Raw genomic sequence first — 22,494 nt, forward strand, 5'->3', positions numbered from 1 at the left:
ACCTAAAGAGAAACTTTTTTTTTTTTTAAGATTTATTTATTTTGAGAGCAAGAGAGCACCTGTGCGCAAGCAAGGTGAGGGGCAGAGGGAGAAAGAGAAAATACACAAGAAGACTCCCCGCTGAGCACAGAGCCCAACACAGGGCTCAATTTCACAACCCTGAGATCACGACCTGAGCCGAAATCAACAGTTGGTTGCTTAACTGACTGAGCCACCCAGGTCCCACTAACGATAAACTTCTACCACTGCAGTATATTTTGTTTCTGATGTTTCTGTATATAAATTAGGTCCATGTTTATACATTTTTGTGGTAATTATTTTTTAACATTATATATCATTTTCCCAGTTAAAATTCTTCAAAAAACTTTCAAGTGACTGCAAAATGTCTTATTGTATACCTCTAGCATAAATTTATCATTCCCTATTTCTGGACATTGGGGCATTTCTAGTTTTTGTTTTTAAGATTTTATTTATTTGACAGAGAGAGAGCACAAGTAGGCAGAGCGGCAGGCAGAGGGAGAAGCAGGCTCCCCGCTGAGCAGGGAGTCCTGACGCGGACCTTGATCCCAGGACCCTGAGATCATGACCTGAGCCGAAGGCAGACACTTAATCAACTGAGCCACCCAGGAACCCCGGGGCATTTCTAGTTTTTAGCCACTAAAAACAAGGCTGTAATAAACATCCTTGCACCCAAATCTGTATTTGAGTTTGGAATTACAGGCTTAAGGATTCCCTGAAGTAACTCTAATAGAAACTGAAGAAGTTTATTAATGTAGATGTGGAAGATAAAATTCTTTGGAGAAGATAAATGTGTATTTTTGTATTATAAATCAGATCTGTGTTTAGTATGCATTTATATTTTCTTATTCTAAAATCCCACCATCCCAATACCACCACTGTTGGCAGTTTTCCCTGCAGGTCTTTCCCACACAGTAGTGGTGGTGTCTATAAAGCTTACAGTTTTTTGTTGTCTTGTTCCACTCAGCATTCATTGTTTGGTTCCTATGTGGTCTTCTGGACCTCAGCTGAAGGCTAAAGAATATTCTCCATAGTGTACTTCACTGTTTTCCAGTTGCTGATGATTTATGTCATTCCAGTATTTTAACACTGTAAATAATCTCTCTAAAGATGTCTTTGCCTAAAGCTTTTTCCCTCTTTTGGGTTTTTACTCCTTGGAATAGATCCCTCAGAATGAAAAAGTTCTCAGTTTAAAGGATGTCAGGATGTCTTTTTTGAGGATTCTTAATACAAATGAAAAATTGCTTTTCAAAGGGCTCCAAATTGATGTAACCACCAATATTAGGATGCTAGGTTCTTCATATTCTCAGGAGCAGTGGGTATTTTAATTTTGCTAATGTGGGTGAAGAATGGTCAATTTGGATTAAGCTTCTCTGAGTACCACTGATAATGGTCCCTGCCCCTCCTTTTCTACTCCTTGCTCAACAGCCAAGCCGCCTCACTGCTCCTCATCCTGCCCTTTCTCCCAGCTCCCACCCCATGTCCCCAGCCCCAGGGCACTCCAGCTTCTGATGGCCAACCCAGGGCTCTTGCTCTTCTGGCTCCAGTTACGGGACTTTGTGGGCCCAAGTCTTTTCTTACCCTGGAAAAATAAGCTATATTACATGATGCCCCCAGTGCTTCCTAAAGTCCAGAGGCAAAGCAGTACAGTGGGAGAGCATGAGCTTTGCACACAGGCACAGGCTGAGTCCTAGATACTCCTTGGCAAAGCAGTTAAGCACTCTGACCCTTAAGTTACTTCCACTGCAGGATGGGGATAGCAACATCTGTTTTGCAGGACTTGGGAGACACTTAGAAATGATATGCTAAATAGAGTACCAGACCCAAACAGTTAAGTAGCTCTTAGAGTCGGGCCCACAAAGCATATTTACTTCTCTAACTTTAAGGCCCCACACTAAGGCAGCTCCACCAATGGGGGCAGACTCCGTCTAAGAACCTTAGATGATGAAATTGACCTTGTCAGCCTCCTTCGGATGCTCCAGGAGAGCCATCAGCCCACTAATCTTTTCGGATACCTGCTTATTGAGCACCTGCTGTATACACTGTTGTTACGCTGCCCACTGGGACCCAAAAATAGAAGTAACAGTCCCTGCCCTTAGGGAATGCACAATCTGGTCCCAGAAACAGGTGGGCAAACAGACCGTCAAAGTAAAGTGTGATCTACAGTAGGATAGGGAGGTATACACACCCACTCTGTGACCCTCCTTCCGAGTCCAGGAGGGTCACACAGTGGGTGCGGGCATGGGAGACATAAGGTTCCTACCTTTCCAGAATAATGCCATTGAGCTGGGCCCTGAGGGACAGTGACCGTGTTGGCCCTGTTCTTGTGAGAGGCACCGATATGGTGTGACTGCCTTGGCTTTTATGGGATGAGGCAGATGAAGGGTAGTCCGCGCAGCAGTGGTCATCAGAAGCAATGCGTCCCCTGCTGCAGCCTGCTCCTGCCCTCCCTCACCTGTGGGCTTCTCTCTCTCCCGCATCAGCAGGGACCCTGGGTGCAAGGGGCACAGGTTTCCGCACAGCGGCCTGGCCTGCCAGCTCCCCCAGCCCTGCGAGGCAGATGAGGGCCTGGGTGAGGAAGAGGACAGCAGCTCAGAGCGCAGCTCCTGCACCTCCTCCTCCACTCACCAGAGAGATGGAAAGTTCTGTGACTGCTGCTACTGTGAGTTCTTCGGCCACAATGCGGTGAGTGAGCCCACCCAGGCCAGAGAGGGCTGGGGGCCAGTCAGGGTGAGCCAAAGGAGCACCTGCTCTCCCCAGAGACCCCCTCCCCCCACTCATGGGTATAGTAACCACACTGGGACCCTCTGAGTCCTCACAGCCTGTGTCCGCTCGCTTGATCCTTACAGCACACTTGTGAGGTAGGGATTTTTAAACACCTTGCTACCTTTGCTCTTTTCATGGTTTCTCCTTAAGATTGACTTTTTTTCCTTAGGCAGAAGGAAAGGAAATGGCAGAGAGAAAGCTATGATTCTGATGAGCATGCATACGTGTGTAATCACAGAGAAGCGAACACTTGTGCGTGATGAAGGCAGAGTGGAAGCAGAGGCTCTCGGTCCCCCAGGCGTGAGCCAGCGAGGGACGGGCCATGAGCACAGACGGCACCAGGCAGGAGGCTCAGGGCAGAGTACGTGCTGTCTCTGGACAGAGGGCAAAAGCAGCTCAGAAGTCTCATAAAGTGAAGAGGAAAGGGCCGCCGGCTAGGGTAGAGCAGTTGAGGACAGAAGAAATGAACGTAATTACATTGTTAGTCACCTTTAAGCTAAGGGTTATTATTCTCATTTTAGAGATGACAAAATCGAGGCACACAGAGACTCAGTGACCTGCCCAAGGTCATACAGCTTCCAAGTGACAAAGCCCGGGCTCAAACCTGCTTTCCTCGCTCCCGAGTCAGTGTGCTCACAATGCTGTTACGTATCTCCCACTCCCTCCGCCCACAGCTGCCTCAGCTCTGGGCCTGGCCGAGGCTGAAGCCACTTGGCCTTTGTGGCTATGGTAGGAAGAACGGTTGTCTGGCTTCTCACCACACGTTCGGTGCCAGCGGGTGGGAGTGCTCCGGGCTTCCCAGGCCCAGGGTGTAACGTCAGCACCTCCCCTCCCCCAGCCACCCGCTGCCCCGACGAGTCGGAATTACACAGAGATCCGCGAGAAGCTCCGCTCGAGGCTGACCAGGCGGAAAGAGGAGCTGCCCGTGAAGGGGGGCGCCCTGGGCGGGATCCCTGGGGAGCCCGCCGTGGACCACCGAGATGTGGATGAGCTGCTGGAATTCATCAACAGCACGGAGCCCAAAGTCCCCAACAGCGCCAGGGCCGCCAAGCGGGCCCGGCACAAGCTGAAAAAGAAGGTGGGTGTGGGGGGGGAGCCTAGCTCTACCGCCTCTCCTCCCTGAGGAATCTCTCACCCCAACCCCCCAAGACTTGTGGGGCATGAACAGTGCTGGCTGCCAGAAGCCTTGGCACAGCTTACTGCTATGGGAAGGTCTGAATGCATTTGGGAGGCATCAGGGTCAGGGAGCCTGGGGCCAGTGATTGGAGGAAAGACGAGTCCTGGCCTCAGAAGCTGCTTGCTGGATTCCTCAAAGCACAGGACTTGCTTCAGTCAGTCAGTCATTTATTCATTCAGCAAACACTTCTGCAAATACTGAGAGCCAAAGCATGATGCAGTTAAGTTCTTACCCCGGAGAAGCTCAGTCCAGTGGAGAGACTGACACAAAACCGGACGAGCTCATTAGCATGTGACAAGCCCTGGGATGAGGAAAGCCCCCATCCTGCCTGGGCACGCTGGAAATGGCTCACCAAGAGGCTGACTTGAGAGCTGAGTTGCAGGGAGTGAGTTCAGTTTCATCAGGAGAGTCATTCTGGCAACAGGCATAGCACATTCACAGCGGTTTGGCGTAGCCAAAGCTCAAATAGAGGAGAGGCAGGACAGCTAGTAGAGGTGCGAAAGGGCCTCAGAGGTCCCGCTGAAGAGTTTTGACTTGATCCTGTAGCTGAGGGGGAGTCACTGCAGGGCTTTTATCAAATCTGCATGCCACTATGACGTTGTGGCAATATGGAAGGTGGCCTGGAGGGGTGACACTCCCGGAAGGGATACTGAGGCCCAGGGAAAGCTGATTGATGGTGGGTCTGGAGCAAGGGAAGCAGACATGACTGGCTTTGGTGATCTGATTGTGGAACAGAGATGAAGAAGTCAGGGATATCTTCCAGGTGATTGCTTGGGTGACTGGCAGGATGGTGTGCCCTTCACCGAGCAAGGATGGGATTGGCAGAAGACAACAGGATTCAGTTGGGGAACATTGACTCAGAGATTCTCAGGAGACCTCCAGGTGGAGATGGAGGTGTGGGGCTGGGAGTTGCCAGCTTGGAGATGTAATTGAAGCCATGGGAATGACCCAGCCCATGGGCTGAGTGAGCTCAGAGGGCTGAGGAGAGAACCCAGTGAGCTATTCCTGGGCAGCCCTGCTCCCAGGCAAGCCCCAGGGCTTGGCAGCTCGTCCCCTGCCACCTCATTACCTCTTCACCTGCCTGCCCCCAGCTGCGTCTGCACAGCGCCACACTCAGGAGCCCAGCAGCGGAAGAGTTGGGTTTGACAACCAGCTAGCTCCAGGTCCTGGGTGGTCAAACAGCCCTGGTGCTCTGGAAAGCAGCAGCAGTTCTACATCTTTTTCCAGCCCAAAGGACAAACCGGGACCCTTTCCCTGCAGCCTGAAGTAGTGAGCCAAGGGGTCCCACTGCTGCCTTCAGAAAGTGGTCAGCACTTTCTTTCTCCCATCCAGTGTTGCCTGACCAGAAGTGTCCAGTGGGCAACAGCGGTCTCTTTAGCCTTCCCTGGCTTCTTAAGGCAGTGGTTCCCAGTTAGGTCCCAGCGAGCAGGCACACTTTGAAGTTCCCAAGCCTGGTGTGCTTTCCATAAATCTGCGCCCACACATCCCTACCCCTTTGCTGGTAATGCCAGTAACAACTCCTCTCCCCTCCTTTTCCTCCTGGCAACTTCCTTCAGACTTCCTCAGGTAACTCCTTCCACGTTACTGCCACTGTACCTCGCACATCTCTCTCAGCTGCCATTTCGCACACTCCATGCACTCATTCAGAAACTTGCTGCACAGCTTCTGTCTGCCCAGTCCAGTCTAGAGGCCAGAGTACAACACAGCACCAGACAGTTGCAAGGTCATGTGATAGGCAGTCATTGTTGTTGTCTGTTTATGCATCAGCCTCCTCTCCAGTGTCCTTCCTCTACCTCTCAGACTTAACTACAGTCTGGCTGTCCACCAAAAACACAGCTTCCCCTGGGAGCCATCCAGTGGAGACTGCCCATTCTCTCCCACCTCAGGAGACCAATAAAGCTGAGTATCTTTCTGCTCCCTTACACCATTTCCAGACCGTGACTGTCTGTCCCTCATGTACTAAACCCTACTTTGAAACTGACACTGGCTCTGTCACCTACAGTCTCCTGGCCACTCCTCTTCATCCACTGAAGGTTGTCACCTGCCCCTTTCTCCTCTTCCCAGGCCATAGAGATCCCTTGACCATCATTCACTCACTGTCTTACCAATACTCTCAATTCCTTGCCCTGTTGCCCTTCCATTTACACCCACTCAGAAAAATCGCAGCCCTGGGTTTGACCCGTCCCTGCCTCTCCCCTTCCACACCTCTAGGAAAGCACTGGATCACATCTATCTGTGGCACCCAGGCCGCGTGATCTCCCTCTTGCCTGAGCCCTCACATTGCCTAGCAGGCCTCTAGTCCACTCGCTCTTCACCACTTCTGTTCACCACAGACCCTTTGTCAGACCTCCAGATTCTTCTCAAATCCCCAGGCTCTTCCCACCCCACTTTTCTTAGTTGTTAGATGAGCTCACTTCTTATTTCAGCAAGGGAAAAAAAGCCAGTGAACAGGCACTCCCTCAAACATCTTACCATTCCACCTGCAGACTTTCTTCTTGTCATGAGGGAAGAGTTACCCCTTCTGCTTAAGGCTGTGCAGTTCTTTACCGCTGCCTCAGTCTTAAGCTCGGCTTCCTGCTCTGGCTCTGGCCTTTCCTGGGCTGGCTCCCATCAGCCTTTCACTGTGCCCACTATACTCTCTTTTGAAAGCAAACTGCCTTGAGTGTACAGCCTCTCTCTCTCCTTCACCTCATCTCTTTCCTCCCGTCACAGCCAGATTTCTTGAAAACTGTTGTCTGCATTCACTGTCTTTCCTGTCAGCTCATTGCAAACTGTTTTCCTCTCCCTCCCCTCCACAGAACCACCAGTGACATCTTTGTTGCTAAATCATACCCTCCTGTCTCACCTCTGTCCAGTAGGCAATATCTCACATGTTGTATTGGTTTTCCTTTTCAAACATGTTCTCTTTGGCTCCCCTGTCCTCAGCCAGGTGGGGGAGGGGAAGAACAATGGGAATGCCGTGTTCTCTAGATTTCTCACCTTCTCTGACTTCTCTCTCCTTCGTGGACTCCTCTTCCTTTCCTCTGACCCTCCCGGAACCTCAAGGCCACCCCCCTGACAAAGAGAAGCTGTCTAGATAGTGTTCCTGGTTCACTAGGTCTACCGGTTTCCTCCCTGCACTTCACCTTGACAACTCCTGCTGCTACGGGGCACCTCACAAATGCCCCACTGGTACTCAGACTGAGCACATCCAAAACTGAGCTTGTTCTCTTTCTCCAAGGAGGCCTGCTCTTCCTTCTCCATTGTCTGTCTAGTTAATGGCACCACCATCCACCCAGTTGCCTGAACCAGAACCCAGGGTGCCATCCTGGGAGGAATGCGTCGTGGTGATCGGGAGCAGCGAGCCTTGGAATCGGACCTCACTTTGAAACCTGGCTCTGCCACACTTGCTGGATGACCTTGGGCAAATCACTTCAGCTCTAAGCCTCAGTTTCTTCATCCACAACATGAGAATAACAGTAGAACCTAACTCAGATGGTTGCGGGAATGAAACAAAGTGATGCACAGAAAGGCTCAACAGAGTGCGCTTGGTCAGGGAAGCGGTGGCCGCGCTAGGGGTTGTCAGTATTGTTCTTGTGGCTCATCCCATCTCCCCACCTGTCCCCGAGTCCTGGCCATGAGACCTCCCAAACAGCTCAAACTACCCGCTTCTCTCCACCCTACTACTGCTACTGAAAAAGCCGTCAATGGCCAAACATTGCCCTCAGCGTCAAGCCCAGACTTGAACCTGGCCTGCAGGGCTCTTCAGCCTCTGCTTACCTTGCCCGCTTCATCTCTCCGTCTCTCCTCCCTGGCCTTCCCGCCTACCACTCCCCACCACTCCTAAAAGAAACCTGGGCTCCAGCTCCCCCTGTGAATGTTTGCATCCTGTAAAGATTATATGTGCGCATTCCCCAGTCACTTGCTCTTCCTTTTGCCTAAAAAGTGCTAGTCTCACTCTCCGGGATGATCCCAGTCACCCTCCAGTGCCCAGTGAGCTACTGCCGCCTCTGGGAAGCACCTCTGATGGCCCAGTCTGAGTTCCCAGAGCATCTTGTGCTTTCTTCCCTGTAGTTCTTGTCACTATCACTCAGAATTAAACAGCTTGTTTGCATGTCCGTCTCCCCCAGCAGACTCAAGTCCGCAAGCAGACTTCTCATGCACAGCTGAATCCCCCAGAGCCCAGCCCAGTGCCTTATAGAAACTGGTCAAGAAGTGATCGTCGAACAGGACTGAAAGAACTAGGAACTGCAGATCACACCTGGGTGTGCTGTCCCAACTCTGCCACTTTCTAGCCGTGTAACCTTGGGCCAGTTCCCTATTTGTGCCAAAGTCAGGTGTCCTCATCTGCAAATTGAGGATAATGGCGCAACAAGGGCAATTGTGAGGATTAAAAGAGACAATGTGTGGAAAGGGTCAGGCTCGTGGCACATAACAGAAAGCCTGTGTTCTGTGCTCTCCTCTCACTACCAAATCACACGTGGTTCCATGTTACTCCCTCTAACTCATTGTTTTCAGACTTCTTTGTTTAGCAGCAGAACTCTTTTTTTGCAATTGAAGTCCTGCATGGAATCTCCATTCCTAACAGAAAAAAGCTGTGCTGGTACAGGGGAGGAGTGATGTGAAGGGCCTTCCAGTCCTTCTTTTATCCCCATGGCCTTGACCTCCATGGCACAAGGCTGGAAACCCTGCTCCAGATCGAGCTGCTTCCCCACTTGAGCACCACAGTGCCAAGTCAGAGCCTCGTCAGCACCTGGGGAAAGGGACACGTGCCCTCTCAGGTGTCCAGGCAACACCGGGAGGTATATGTAGGCAGTTTTTCTCCCAAATACACCAAGGGGGACGGTAAGGTTCAGAGAGAGTAAGTGATTTGTCCAAGGTCCCACAGTGGTGGTCCTAGTCCATCGCAGAGCCCTACTGGGGCACAGGGTCACCCTCTTTAAGTTGACTCTAAGGTGGTGGCATGCCCTCTTTTTCTCTCCCCAGTTTCCTTTTCCTGTTTCTCCCCCTCCATTCCCAAATCAGCTAGAAATACGTGAAATGGTGGAAGTCATCCAACCCCTGGCCCAGCACCACCATCTCCTTCCCGTGGGCTTTTGACATCTGTCTCTCGTCTCCCTCTAAAGGCCTCCTTGGTCTGCAGGTGTGTGGAGGTTGGGCAGAGGGATGGAGTGACTCGGAGCCCACAGACTTCACTTTCATTCTCCAGAACCGGGTGTGTTAACACTGACTGACAGAGTCTAGCCCCCCAGTTCTCACCTGGGCAGAGGGGCTGCTTTTACATCTTGCTGTGGGGCCCCACATAGCTATCCATTGGGCACGCTTTAGGCATGGCCTTGATTACTTGAGGCAGCTGAGTGGTGAGTGGCTTTTATACGGAATTTCTCCCTGTTCCATAGCACCCGTACACAATTCCTGCCACCCAGAGTAGTCTGACCTACCGCGGTGGTCTCACAGCCCCGTCTCACTTCTTGAAAGACCTCCTATGATGTCACAGCTTTTTTCCCCTACTACCAGCAGAATTGGAGGGAATGCCCCTGTAGCAGCCGTCTCCCTCGCTTTGCATCCCCACTTTGGTCTTCACCCCAGAATTTTTGTCTGCCTTTTGCAGATGAGTCCACTGAGACTCAGCCAATGAATGAATTGCTTAAGTTCAGGCCTGGAAGGCAAGGTGCAATTAGCTGCATTCCTATCCCTTTGAGTCCCAGTGGGTCTTAGGCCCTAGGACTCACACTGGGGCTCTGAGTGAACAAGCTATAAAAACCTATTCTCTGTGGGTCTGTCTCCATCCCCAGAACACGCATCCGATTGCATTTCATCCTCACTCCTGCAGGGTGGGTGAGCAGGCCTGGATGGCCAAGGTCCTGCCTCTAGCCAGTTAGCTGCAAAGCTGGGCCCCAGGCTGATGTGTCAGGTATCACATTGTACCTGGCAGGTGCCAGGCCCTAGCTGAAACTGCTGCTTATATTGACAGGAAAAGGAGAAGGCCCACTTGGCAGCAGAAGCTCTAAAGCAGGTGAATCGTAGTGTTTCTGGAAGCCGGGAGCCTAGGCCTGCCAGGGAGAGGCTCTTGGAGTGGCCTGACCGGGAGCTGGATCGGGTCAACAGCTTCCTGAGCAGCCGTCTGCAAGAGATCAAGAACACTGTCAAGGACTCTATCCGTGCCAGCTTCAGTGTGTGTGAGCTCAACATGGACAGCAATGGATTCTCTAAGGAGGGGGCTGCTGAGCCAGAGTCCCAGAGCCTATCCCCCTCAAACCTCAATGGCTCCTCAGAGCAACGGCCTGACATTAACCTTGACCTGTCCCCTTTGACTTTGGGGTCCTCTCAGAACCACATGCTACGAGTTCCAGGTGAGCCAGCCCCACCGTGGACAGAAATGAGAGGCTCTCACCCACCATGGACAGAGGTGAGGGGGCCCCCTCCCGGTATCATCCCTGAGAATGGGCTAGTGAGGAGACTCAACGCCGTGCCCAACCTTTCCCGGGTGATCTGGGTCAAGACACCCAAGCCAGGCAACCCTAGCCCTGAGGAGCCAAGCCCAAAGGAGGTTCCCAGTTGCAAGCAGGAGCTGCCCGAGCCTATGGCCTCAAGTGGGAAGCCGCGGAAGGGCAAGAGACAGGGCAGTCAGGCCAAGAAGAACGAGGTGAGCCCAGCCCCCCGGTCCCCAGCCAGCCTCGAGGCTCCCAGTGCCAAGGGCCAGACCCCCAGCTCCAAGCAGCCAGGCAAGGCCCCGGAGCCTCCCAAAGTGGGCAGCTGTGCCGAGGCTGGAGAGGGGAGCCGGGGGAGCCAGCCAGGACCAGGCTGGGCTGGCAGCCCCAAAGCCGACGAGAAGGGCAGCTCCTGGCGAAACTGGCCAGGTGAGGCCAAAGCACGGCCTCTGGAGCAGGAGTCCATGCAGCCCCCAGGCCCAGCGAGGCCACAGAGCTTGCCGCAGGGCAAGGGCCGCAGCCGCCGGAGCCGCAACAAGCAGGAGAAGACGGCCGCCTCCCTGGGTGAGTGCACCAGGAACTGAGTGGTTAGCCCCCCACCCCGCCAGGCCACAGGGTGGAGGGTAGTCCTCGGTGTGGGCAGTGTTGCCCCAAGAGCATGACCCCAGAGGCCTGGCCGTGGGCACTGAGCCCTCCTGGCTGTGTCTTCCTAGACGATGTGTTCCTGCCCAAGGACATGGATGGGGTGGAGATGGATGAGACTGACCGGGAGGTGGAGTACTTCAAGAGGTAGGTGTGGGGATGCCTTCTTGCCCACCCTCACTCAGGCTCACCCTCAGCCTGACACCCTCAGAAGGAGAGCCTCTCCAGGCTCTCTCCCACCAGTCTATCTGCTGGAACCCAGGTAGCCGCTCAGCAGGACAGGCCATCTGGGAAGGTAAGGGACAGGGAGAAGGAGGCATGTCAGGCCCCAAGAACCAGGGCTTTCTCCAGCTTTATTCCCTTTGTATGTTCACTTGCACTTCCTCTGCTCTGCCTGGGCTGAGCTCTGGGCTGGAGGCAAATGAGATATAGTCTAGATGGAGAGAGAGAGCCATAAACACACAGTCCAGTGATAAGTGCTGTTGGAGGAGTAAGGGCATGGGGCTGCAGACCCAGCTGAGACGTAGGGGTGGGCAGCGCTCCCAGAAGAGGTGGGAACCAAGCTAAGATCTGAGAAGTAAGAACCAATAGGCCAGGTCAAACAGGGCCTTTGTGACAGCAGAGCTGGTAGGCACAGAGGTTTCAGGCTGAAAACAACACGCAGTACTTAGGGTTGCAGAAGGCTGCCCAGTGTAGCCAGAGTAAAATACAGCGTGAGGAGCCACCCTGTATCCCGAGGCAGTGTCACTCTCTTCATACGCTGTTCCCTGGGCTCATGGGCACCCTGTCCAGAAAGCCAGCAAAGCTCTCATAACCTGCTAGACCCCAATACCCTGGAGCCACAGGAGTTGTACAGAGCTGACTTGGTTCCTTTAGTGACCAAGACACATGGGTCTAGAAGTGGGGTCCAGCAGGGAGAGGGGTACCTCTGATTATGCTTTTCTGCTCTCTCTCAAACCTAATAGGTTCTGTTTGGATTCTGCAAAGCAAACTCGCCAGAAAGTTGCTGTGAACTGGACCAACTTCAGCCTCAAGAAAACCACTCCCAGCACAGCTCAGTGAGGTATGGAGACCCCCAAGCATTGCATGTACTCCCTTTCCCCAAGTTCTGTCACCTTCTGTGTCCCCACCAGACCATTTCATGCTCTGGGGCACGGAGTTGGGCTAGTGGCTTGCCAGCCCTGGGCCCCTGCACCTCCACAGTGACAGCTATGCGCTCTGCAGACACAGGCCCCATCTCTTCTCCTGTGGCCACTCACCCCTAGGCCTCTGTCCTTTCATCGCTCCCTCCTGGGCCAGAGCCTCCTGGGAGCCCTCCTGCCTATGTTCCTGAATCTCCATCCCTGGGCTATCTCCACCAGGCCTCTACTTCCCTTACTGGCTGCCTCTCAAGTGCCTAGGCAGCCTTAATCCCCAGAGGACTGCCCCCACCCCTGACAATATTAGCCTCAGGGTTGAATCTCACTTGCCCAGCCTGGTAGGCTACCCAGGTGCTTCCCAGCTAAAGCCATGTAAGATGTGGTAGCCCCAAAGGACCAGTGAGAGGGCAGATGAGCTAGACCAAGGCCTCAGTGAGGTCATTTAGGCATGGAGGAGGTGGTAAGTGCTCTCCCCAAACAGGAGAAGCCCCATGAAGAAATTAATAGCTAAGCTGCCTCCTGAAGAAGACACCTGGCCCCCAGCTGGGCTCAGGGCTCCTCTCCCAACCACCTACACAAGTCCTTTTGTGTGAAATACTGACGTATCAGATGATGTTCTGGACTGAGAACATAACCCTGTGCTCTGTCCCTGGGATCAGGCCTTTTCTGGCTGGCAACCACACAACTGCCCTTAAAGCAACAGGAAACTGGGGCAGGTGAGCTGAACTCAGGGAACCCCGGGAGGATGTCCTCACCTGTCCTCCTCCTCCTTCTCTTCTCAGTGCCAGGACAGCTCCTCTCTGGGTCGGGCAGCAGACTTCCTGGACCCTCAGCCGAGTCTCCTTGTCCTCTTTTGGTTTTAGGATTCCCCACCCTTGGGGCTGGGCTCCCTATGGCACCTTGGGCTGCCTGGAGTCAGGACTATCTTTAGACGCACCTCAGCCCCTCTCTCTGAAGGGGCTAGGCTCCCTCATCTTTTGCCAAACTGAAATGTCCACACCCTCAGGAGCTTCTGCCAGGGCCAGGGTGCCCTCCTGCCCCTTTTGTCCACTTCCACAGGATCCAGGAGTTATGGGGACCCCAGGCACTTTGATTTGTTGCCTCTTCTTAGAGAAAAAGGGGCACACCCCTCCCCCAGCCCAGTGCCCCTCTCAGCCAGGAAACCTCATTCAGCCATCTTCTCTCGGGGATCCCCTCTTTGGTTGAGCTCTTTTGCAAAGCAGAAGATGTTTCCTCCCTGCCCCACCCGACTCTGAGGGCTCTCCATTGACCTTTTCCACCCTCCTCTGAGTGGGACTGGGAGCCCGGAGAGTGTGTGAGAAAGCAGTGCAGGCGCAGATTCGGGACCTAGCCTGGGCTGCGTACCCGGAGCCCGAGTGCGTACGCTGCCTCTCCCCTGCTGGTCAGCAGGACAGCAAAGGCCAGAGGCGGGGCTCTTAGACCACCCTGGCTGGGATAGATGTGTGCCAGGGGAGCTGTCCCCTGGCAGGGTCTTAACCTGCATCCTCTGCTAAAGGTAATCAAGGAAGTCTATTCAGTATTTTCAGCCCAGGGAGCAAAAATAGCAGGCAGCTGTTCCTACCCACGGGGATCCATGGAAACCCAGAGCCAGCGCAGGGAGGCTCAGGCAAAGGATCGCTCACGGTATGGCCATGCTCTGTTTTCTCAGCCCCCTGCCGGGTCGAGCTGCTTCAGGGTGTCCTGAGACCCCAACTGCCAGCTGAAGGTCTACAGTTTCTTCCTCCACATCCCTACCCACCTGCCCACGATCCTCCCTGCTCCTCGCCATCCTGGACCAACCAAAAGTTGAACGGATGCTGTGCCGTGCTGGGGCCCCTCAGGACCTCCGCAGAGCCGCTTCCTGGTGCTACCCAGCCTCCTCACTCAGAGCCTGGGGGCTGGACTGGCCTGTGGGCCGGGGGCTGATGGTACTGCTGGCCCAACACTGCTCTCTTTGTGTTTGGTTTTGTTTTTGTTCTTGTTTTTCAATTCTTTACTTTTGATACTGTGAAGATCTTTCCTGCAGAAAGATAAAGCAACATTTGGACACAGAGTCAGTGTGTTGATGGTTTGCTGGTCTGGGGCGGGGGTGAGGTGAGGAATGTACTCAGAAGCATGGGATCTGCCTTGGTCATTAGCCTCACTGAGCAGATATTATGTGTCAGCAGTTTGGCAGTTTTCACTTAATTCCACAACTGTTCTAAATGGGGCTGTTATCCCATTTTACAGATGAGGAAATTAAAGCTAAGGCAGGAAAGTGACTTTAGTGCACTCAGTCTGGCTGAGCAGAGTTAGAGCCTAGGCCTGTATAACAGCAGCATCTGTGTACTTTCTCCTAGTGGCAGGACTCTGGTATGTGACCTGGAACAGCCCCTTCCCCATGCCCTGTTTCCCCCTCTGCGAGATGGAGGAGTGAGACTCGGTCTCTGTGCAGCTGCTATGAGAAGGGGTCTGGGAAAGGCTTGAGGCCTTTACAGACTGCTCCTTTAGCCTGGGTTATTGACATTGTCAAGGGAAGTGGAGTAAATGGAGTTTCTAGAAATTGGATCTGACTTTCCAGTGGGAATGACACACATAGCCTAAGTACTTCAGAGTTGCAAATAATGAACCCTTCTGTAAAGTAAAGTAAACTACCTCATTCCTATCTCCCACCCCCTGCAGATCTGGTTCATAAATTCAGATTTTAATATTACAGGTTTGCTAAAAAAAAAAAAATGCCTCACACACACTTGTGCTCCAAATCCTTGTCCCTGTTGTCGTTTTCTCAAACTGACACTTAACTTGAGCTTATGTGGGGAGCAGTGGAGGCTGTGGCCACACAGTCACTAAGAGCCCTTTACAGAGTGTTGGGAAGCAGGATCAGAAACCATTCCCCTGGGCACCTGGGTGGCTCAGATGGTTAAGCGTCTGCCTTTGGCTCGGGTCATGATCCCAGGATCCTGGGATCGAGTCCCGCATCGGGCTCCCTGCTCCTTGGGGAGCCTGCTTCTCCCTCTGTCTCTGCCTCTGTCTCTCTGTCTCTCTCATGAATAAATGAATAAAATCTTCAAAAAAAAAGAAAAAAGAAACCATTCCCTCCCCTTTCCACCTCCTCCCAGGATGAACCCCACCATGGGCAGTCAGTGCCAGCTTCCTCTTCTAAAGAAGTTAAAAAGCATCGCCACAGGCTCAAGGCTCACAATTCCTGGTCCCTGGCCTTTCCTAATTCCCAGGGAAGTCTGCATATGCCCCTGTGAAACCTGTCTCTATACATATTATCTGTGTTCCTCTCTCCCTTCAAGTCTTGCACCAGGCTCCTGCCCTGGAGTCGAACTGGCATAGCTACCTAAAATTCTGCTTCATCATTCAAAAATTGCCTGTCTGATCAAGGAGCTGCTTTACCTACAGAGAAAGACGTGTGGGTGGCATTCAGAGCCTTCCATGCCTGGCCCCTGCCTCCCAGCACTTCACTCCAGCCACACCAGATGACCTCAGTCTCCCTCTAGGCCTGGCACCCTCAGGTCTCCCAACTTTGGCTCACATTTCCTTCTTCCCAGATTACCTTTCCTTCATTGTGTCCTGCTTATCCTTCACATTCCAGCTGAAAGGCCACTTTTACTAGGAGAATCTGTTTGCCCTGCCTTGTGATGCCTCCAAAAGGACAACTATCTGTCTTAGAATATTTCTCCTTAACCTCAAGACCCATTATATTTTTGTCTCCTCAACTAATCCATAAACTCACAAGCCAGGTTTGTATCTTGTTCATCTTTTATCTGCTTCAGCACTGTGCACAATGCCCAGCGTGTGCTGATGATAAATACATGAATGAAGGAAAAAATAGTACTGACGCATCACTCCTCTTTAAAAGTCCCCTGTGCAGGGCACCTGGGTGGCTCAGTCCTCTGACTCTAGATTTTGGCTCAGTTCATGATCTCAGCATAGTGGGATCCAGCCCCATGTCAGACTCCTTGCTCAGCGTGGAGTTTGCTTGAGATTCTCTCTCCCCCTCTCCCTCTGCCCCTCGCCCCCGCTCGAGCTCTCTCTCAAAATAAATAAAATCTTTAAAAATAAATACAAATAAAGTACTCAGTGAAGTTTAAGTTACTTTGACAGTCAGCCCTGCATGCTCTGGGCCACCCAGCCTACGTATCCAGCTTTAGCTTTGGCCACCCCCACTCCACAGGAGCCGGCCACGTGGTTTGTTTGTTCTTTGAGGAATCTACTTGCACATGGCCAGGCCTTCACTCCTACAGCACCCTCAATCAGAAAACTTCTCTTTCCTCCACTCCCTGTTCTGAGACTCTACACCTGTGGAAGCTCAGATTCAGGTCTCCTTGAAGTCTTCTCTGGTTCCCCAGTGAGTTACTCTAAGCTCTATTATAGCATTTACAATAATAATCGCTCCATATGTATGTACAGACCCTCGGCGAAAAAACACTTGTCACCAGCATTTTATTTATCCCTCACCACTCTGAACATACGTGTTGTCTCACATAGATGAGGACGCCAGTCAGAGCTGCAGTGTAAGTTGATTCATTTTTCCGCAAGCCACACCCCGTCCCCGCGCCCGTGCCCGGGATGGAGGCCCGAGCGGGATCCCAGCTGGCCCTGTCCCGGAACGTGCCTGATGACGTCATACTCTGGGCGAGGCTGGGCAGCTGGCCAGCCGGCCTCTTCCGGATCCCCGGTCTCCACTTCAGGGACCTTCTTCCACCAGACTTCGTTTGAGCCTTTAGCGCATGCTCCAAATCCTCCAGCGTCCCATAATGCATTGTCTGACGCTTTGCCCTCGCCCCTGGCAACAAATGCGCAGCCGCCCAAGGGACTTTGACGCCGCGCTGCCTGACAGGGTCTCAGAAGAAAGTTTGTCCCTCTGCGCGATCCGGCATTCAGAGGTCGTTGCTAGGCGCCCACGTTCCGCTTCTTCACATCTGATTGGATTTCACTCAAAAGTTGAGGCGGGGTTTTACCGTAGCGCGCATGCGTGCAGCAAAGGATGGAGGACTCGGAACCCGAGCGGAAGGTAGGAGCGAGACAGGGGTCCGCGCTTGTGGCGAGCGGCAGTGAAAGCGGGGGGCCTGGGCCTGACTTCTTTGTATTTGTAGCGGGCTCGCACCGACGAGGCGACTGCCACAGGAAGCCGCTCCGAGACGGAGGATGAGGATGACGAAGACTACGTGCCTTACGTGCCTTTGCGACAGCGCCGGCAACTACTGGTGAGGGCCCCGGTTCGGAAGAGGAATGAGGGCGTGGGATCGGGGGGCGGGGTTGGGGAGAGGTGGCCGCCAGTGGAGCGAGCTGCCAGTACTCGGGACAGTGGCCGTCTGGCGAACGAGGGACGGGCAACCTGATCTGAGGTCGCAGGGTACAGATCCCTTTACCAAAAGCCAAGATCTTGACGCAGGCCCCCTGGGCCCAATGCTCCGCTCTGTTTTGGGCTTGGCTCTGAGGGGCGCTGGTGGAACCTCAGCTCCAGAAGCTACTGCAACGAAGGCGCAAAGGAGCTGCGGAGGAGGAGCAGCAGGACAGCGGCAGCGAGCCCCGGGGAGATGAGGACGATATCCCGCTGGGCCCTCAGTCCAACGTCAGCCTCCTGGATCAGCACCAGCACCTCAAAGAGAAGGCTGAAGGTGGGCTGGAAAGCAGCGGGGAGGCTCAGCTTGGTACAGTGCTTTGGTGTCTGACATCTGCTACTTTCCTCAGCCCGCAAGGAGTCTGCCAAGGAGAAGCAGCTGAAAGAAGAGGAAAAGATCCTGGAGAGTGTGGCTGAGGGCCGAGGTATGGTTGTAGCCAGGGCAGAGGGGGAGGTGGACCGAGCCTCCTCCCCAAACCCCAGGCATGTTATATCTCATGGGCCTGGCCTCTGGGAAGCAAGAGCCAGCCCTGAGCCTCGTCTGTTTCCTCAGCCTTGATGTCAGTGAAGGAAATGGCCAAGGGAATCACATATGATGATCCGATCAAAACCAGGTATGTTTTTCAGTCTGTGGGAAGGCAGTCACTTTTACTTGGGATGGTAGTAGGCTGAGACTGGCAGGTGCACCCCACAGCCAGTTGTGCCCGGGGCCTCTCTTGACCCCCACCACGCACTCACAGTTGGACACCCCCCCGTTATGTCCTGAGCATGTCTGAAGAGCGGCATGAACGCGTCCGGAAGAAGTACCACATCCTGGTGGAAGGAGATGGCATCCCACCACCCATCAAGAGCTTCAAGGAAATGAAATTTCCTGCAGGTACCTGGGAACTTTGGTAGTCAAACAACTGTGAGGTTGTGTCCCAGCCCCCGCTGAGCTCAGCATCTGCAGCGATGGGTCTAGCCAGTGGAGATGGAGGGACTTAGGTTTGAATTTCAGTTGCCCCAGCTGTACCTGTTCACTGTTTTCTGCCATTAGGGAGCTTCAGTGGGCAAGTGATCTTGGCCTTAAGTGGACCTGGGTGTAAATCCTCCCTCCAGTTATCCTAGAGATCTTAGACAAGTCTTTCTTTTTCTCTTTTTCTCTGGGCCTCATTTGTAACTTGAAGGGAGTGGGAGTAGTGCCAATTTTACAGCTTTGGGAGGCCTGATAAAGTATCTGTGAGACACAAGGATGATACTGAGATTGTTTTCCGTAGCCATCCTGAGAGGCCTAAAGAAGAAAGGCATCCACCACCCAACACCCATTCAGATCCAGGGCATCCCCACCATGTGAGTGTGGACCTGGGGGCCCTGAAGAGGGTGGTGATGGGGAGGAGCAGTCACTAGGTGTCCATCTGGAGACTCATTCCCTACATCCTGCTGAACCTGATCCTCAGGCCTCTCCTCTCCCCACAGTCTATCTGGCCGTGACATGATAGGTATCGCCTTCACGGGTTCAGGCAAGACACTGGTGTTCACATTGCCTGTCATCATGTTCTGCCTGGAACAAGAAAAAAGATTACCTTTCTCCAAGCGTGAAGGGCCCTATGGACTCATCATCTGCCCCTCGGTAAGACAGACCAGGCTGGAGACAGAGCGGAGACAGGACTGCCTTCTGGTACCAACCTCTGCCCTGTTCCTACAGCGGGAGCTCGCCCGGCAGACCCATGGCATCCTGGAGTATTACTGCCGCCTGCTGCAGGAGGACAGCTCCCCACTCCTGCGCTGCGCTCTCTGCATCGGGGGCATGTCTGTTAAAGAGCAGATGGAAACCATCCGACAGTGAGCATAAGCACCCCCACCCTGTGGGCCTCCCCAGAGCCCCTCAACAAGCTAAAGGGTCCTTTGCTTTAGCTACCCTTGCAGACCCTTCCAGAAGCTTCCTTGTCCTCAAGGAGTTCCTTGTCTCATGGGGAGATCAGTTGGGGTGGGACAGAGGGATGTGGTAAGGTACTGTGGGAGCACAACAGATGGAATGGGGGTATCTGGGAGGTCAGGGGTCAGGGCATTCTGGGTAGAAGAGACAGAGGTGGGGGACCCAGGATGTCCAGGAAGGTCAGGGTCATTCAGTGTGGTCCAGCATGGAGGCTGAGACACTAGGGCAGGGCCAGATCCATGGCCTTTCCACACGGTGTAGTCTCCAGCAGACAATGCTAATTGCCCTGGACCAGGCTCTGGAGTCACGGACAGGCCACACTCAAGCCCTTCTTTCCAAGGCATTCCCGGTCTCAGGGAAGATTCAGATACAGAAAAGATTAAGTTAGCATTCCAGGGAAGTGAGCCCATCAACGCCTACAAAGGGAGCTGCGGGAGCACATACTGAGGCCTATGTGGAGATTCAGGATCACCCTCCTTCTAGAGAGGGAAGGGTATGCAGGGTTGATTCATGGCTGGGGAGGAGCTCTGGAGCAGAGCAGTAGTCAAGAAGGTTGCAGCCCCTTCTAGAAGAGACATGTTTTACAAGTAGGGCAGGGTGGTGGACGTGATGAAGGGACAGATGAGGAGAGACAGGAAAGAGGCCAGAGGGCAGAATGAGCAGAATGCCAGCCCTTAGGTGCAGGGATGGGTGGGTAGCCCTGACCTCAGGGTCCTCTTGATCCCCAGCGGTGTGCACATGATGGTGGCCACCCCTGGGCGCCTCATGGATTTGCTGCAGAAGAAGATGGTCAGCCTAGACATCTGCCGCTACCTGGCTCTGGACGAGGCTGACCGCATGATTGACATGGGTTTCGAGGGCGACATCCGCACCATCTTCTCCTACTTCAAGGTGCCCGTCCCTGCCTGGCTAGGGCATTCCTGCCACCCTCCCCACCACACCCCATTCAACTGTGGCAGGCCCTGAGGCCTGGCACTGCCCACCCACTGCCCCTGCTTCAGGGGGCTACATCCCAGCTACTCGGCCTTCCCAGGCCTCACATGCCCTCAGTCCTAGCCCTACTCTTCCTCAGGGCCAGCGGCAGACCCTACTCTTCAGTGCCACCATGCCTAAGAAGATTCAGAACTTTGCCAAGAGTGCCCTGGTAAAGCCGGTCACGATCAACGTGGGCCGCGCTGGGGCCGCCAGCCTGGATGTCATCCAGGTGGGCAGGCACTCCTCATGAGCAGGGTCTCACTTGTGGGGGTTGGATCTGGCCGCGTTGAAGCTCTTGGAGTAGGGTTGAGGGGCCACCTTGTGAGCACTGGGGGTTTCATTCAAATCCCCAGCCCTTAGTAGGAAACATTCTTAGGGCAGCCAGTGCTTTATGGCAAGAGGCTTCTGGTTTCCTCCCAGCCAGGATTGGGGGCCCAGGCTCTGTGGCAGGGCCAGGGCTGGTGAGCCCATTTGCAGGCCCACCTGACCTGGCCCCTGTGATGGCAGGAGGTGGAATATGTCAAGGAGGAGGCCAAGATGGTATACCTGCTTGAGTGCCTACAGAAAACACCCCCACCCGTAAGTGCAGCCCACCAGGCTGGCTGAGGACCCCTGGAATGAAGGGGAGGGGGCAGTGGGGGCAGCATGCTGGAGAAGGTCGGGCATGCCCGGTTGGGGTCAGCCCCCATGACTGAAGTTGGCTTTCCTGGACAGGTGCTCATCTTTGCGGAGAAGAAGGCAGATGTGGATGCCATCCACGAGTACCTGCTGCTCAAGGGGGTCGAGGCGGTGGCCATCCATGGGGGCAAAGGTCAGGGGGTAGTGCACACATAGGCATGGATTTTGCTGCCATTGCTGCCCTCACCTAATCCCTCTCCCTGCCTAGTAGGCCCGCCACTACTCCCCAGACTCCTGTCACTCTAACAGCTCCTGCCTAACCCTCCCCAGACCAGGAGGAACGGACCAAGGCCATCGAGGCATTCCGGGAGGGCAAGAAGGATGTCCTGGTGGCCACAGACGTAGCCTCCAAGGGCCTGGACTTCCCTGCCATCCAGCATGTCATAAATTATGACATGCCTGAGGAGATCGAGAACTACGGTGGGGAGCTTGGGTGGGGGGCAAGGTGTCAGGGGTGCGGGCTGGGCCCCAGCCCCTGGGCAGTAGGCCAGAGGTTCTGTTCCCTCTCTGCAGTGCACCGTATCGGCCGTACCGGGCGCTCAGGAAACACAGGCATCGCCACCACTTTCATCAACAAGGCCTGTGGTAAGGCTGCCACCAGGGCCACCCCAGCTGTGCCCTGGGTCCTCTGCCTGTGGCTACCCAGGTCCTGGCCGCAGGGCCTAGGGTTGGGCCTCATGGTTCCCTCCTACCCCCACAGACGAGTCGGTGCTGATGGACCTGAAAGCCCTGCTGCTGGAGGCTAAGCAGAAGGTGCCCCCTGTGCTACAAGTGCTGCACTGTGGGGATGAGTCCATGCTGGACATTGGAGGTGACCGCTGGCCAGGAGACCCCGGGGCGGTGCGGGCGGGGGGCAGGGGAACATGTCGAGGGCACCACAAAACAAGTATTTGCCGCACATCAGAGGACTTGAGGGAGGGCTCTAATGGGAAGCCAGGGTCTGGGGTGTGGAGCCTGGTCCTGCAGTCCTGCTGACTCTCACCCCCATGCCCCCAGGAGAGCGTGGCTGTGCATTCTGTGGGGGCTTGGGCCATCGAATCACTGACTGCCCCAAACTCGAGGCTATGCAGACCAAGCAGGTTAGCAACATCGGGCGCAAGGACTACCTGGCCCACAGTTCCATGGACTTCTGAGCCTTCTGTCATCCCTTGTCTCCAAGAGACCTCAGTCTCCAGCCACCTCCTACACACACCAGCCCCCTGGACAAAAAGCCAGCATCTTTGGCCCAGCTGGCCTGGGCTGGGCCAGGCTGGGCCTGGCTGCCTGCTCCCTGTGTCCCCCAGAATTACTATTTTTGTTCCCCTTTACCCCAGCTGTCATTAAAGCACAAGCTTCCCTGGTCTCAGCCCAGCCCTGCCTCTGTGTTTCGCCTTCCCTGATCCCTGCTTCCTGGACAGGCCTCACCCTCTGACCTCCGTAGCCCCTCTAAGGCGGGGGAACTG

The 22,494-nt window shown here is 54.2% G+C and overlaps 2 protein-coding genes across 24 annotated transcripts in view; both read left to right on the top strand.

Annotated features, from left to right (window-relative positions):
- FAM193B (family with sequence similarity 193 member B) overlaps positions 1-14,205 on the top strand; it is a 31,770-nt gene extending 17,565 nt beyond the window's left edge. For 16 of the 22 annotated variants that reach the window (XM_045900126.3, XM_064596482.1, XM_054513253.2 and 13 more), the window contains 6 exons: positions 2,502-2,703; positions 3,623-3,862; positions 9,915-10,935; positions 11,085-11,160; positions 11,979-12,076; positions 13,822-14,205. In XM_045900126.3, the coding sequence (XP_045756082.1) occupies positions 2,502-2,703; positions 3,623-3,862; positions 9,915-10,935; positions 11,085-11,160; positions 11,979-12,075 (1,636 nt within the window). In that variant the 3' untranslated portion in view covers position 12,076; positions 13,822-14,205. Of the gene's footprint in view, positions 1-2,501; positions 2,704-2,778; positions 3,146-3,320; positions 3,514-3,622; positions 3,863-9,914; positions 10,936-11,084; positions 11,161-11,978; positions 12,077-13,821 lie in introns of those variants that run through there. The other 6 variants (XM_045900132.3, XM_054513257.2, XM_064596489.1 and 3 more) reach the window with 5 other exon arrangements.
- Positions 14,206-16,558: 2,353 nt separating this feature from the next.
- DDX41 (DEAD-box helicase 41) lies at positions 16,559-22,392 on the top strand. Of its 2 annotated transcripts, none has more exons than XM_045900203.3 (17): positions 16,559-17,154; positions 17,237-17,347; positions 17,602-17,761; positions 17,835-17,909; positions 18,038-18,098; positions 18,252-18,361; positions 18,741-18,813; positions 18,940-19,093; positions 19,169-19,305; positions 20,128-20,290; positions 20,472-20,603; positions 20,882-20,953; positions 21,089-21,185; positions 21,323-21,472; positions 21,566-21,637; positions 21,753-21,863; positions 22,049-22,392. In XM_045900203.3, exons 1-17 carry the CDS (start codon positions 17,128-17,130, stop codon positions 22,183-22,185), a joined length of 1,842 nt encoding a protein of 613 aa, XP_045756159.1. In that variant the 5' UTR covers positions 16,559-17,127; the 3' UTR covers positions 22,186-22,392. The 2 variants fall into 2 exon arrangements, with proteins under 2 accessions (XP_045756159.1, XP_045756151.1); XM_045900195.3 differs by having other exon boundaries at positions 16,567-17,154; positions 18,225-18,361.
- Positions 22,393-22,494: the final 102 nt, after the last annotated feature.

This window comes from Mirounga angustirostris, unplaced genomic scaffold (genome assembly GCF_029215605.1).
Source record: "Mirounga angustirostris isolate CCGP_5_RB_7025 unplaced genomic scaffold, mMirAng1.0.hap1 SCAF_7, whole genome shotgun sequence".
NCBI lineage: Eukaryota > Metazoa > Chordata > Mammalia > Carnivora > Phocidae > Mirounga > Mirounga angustirostris.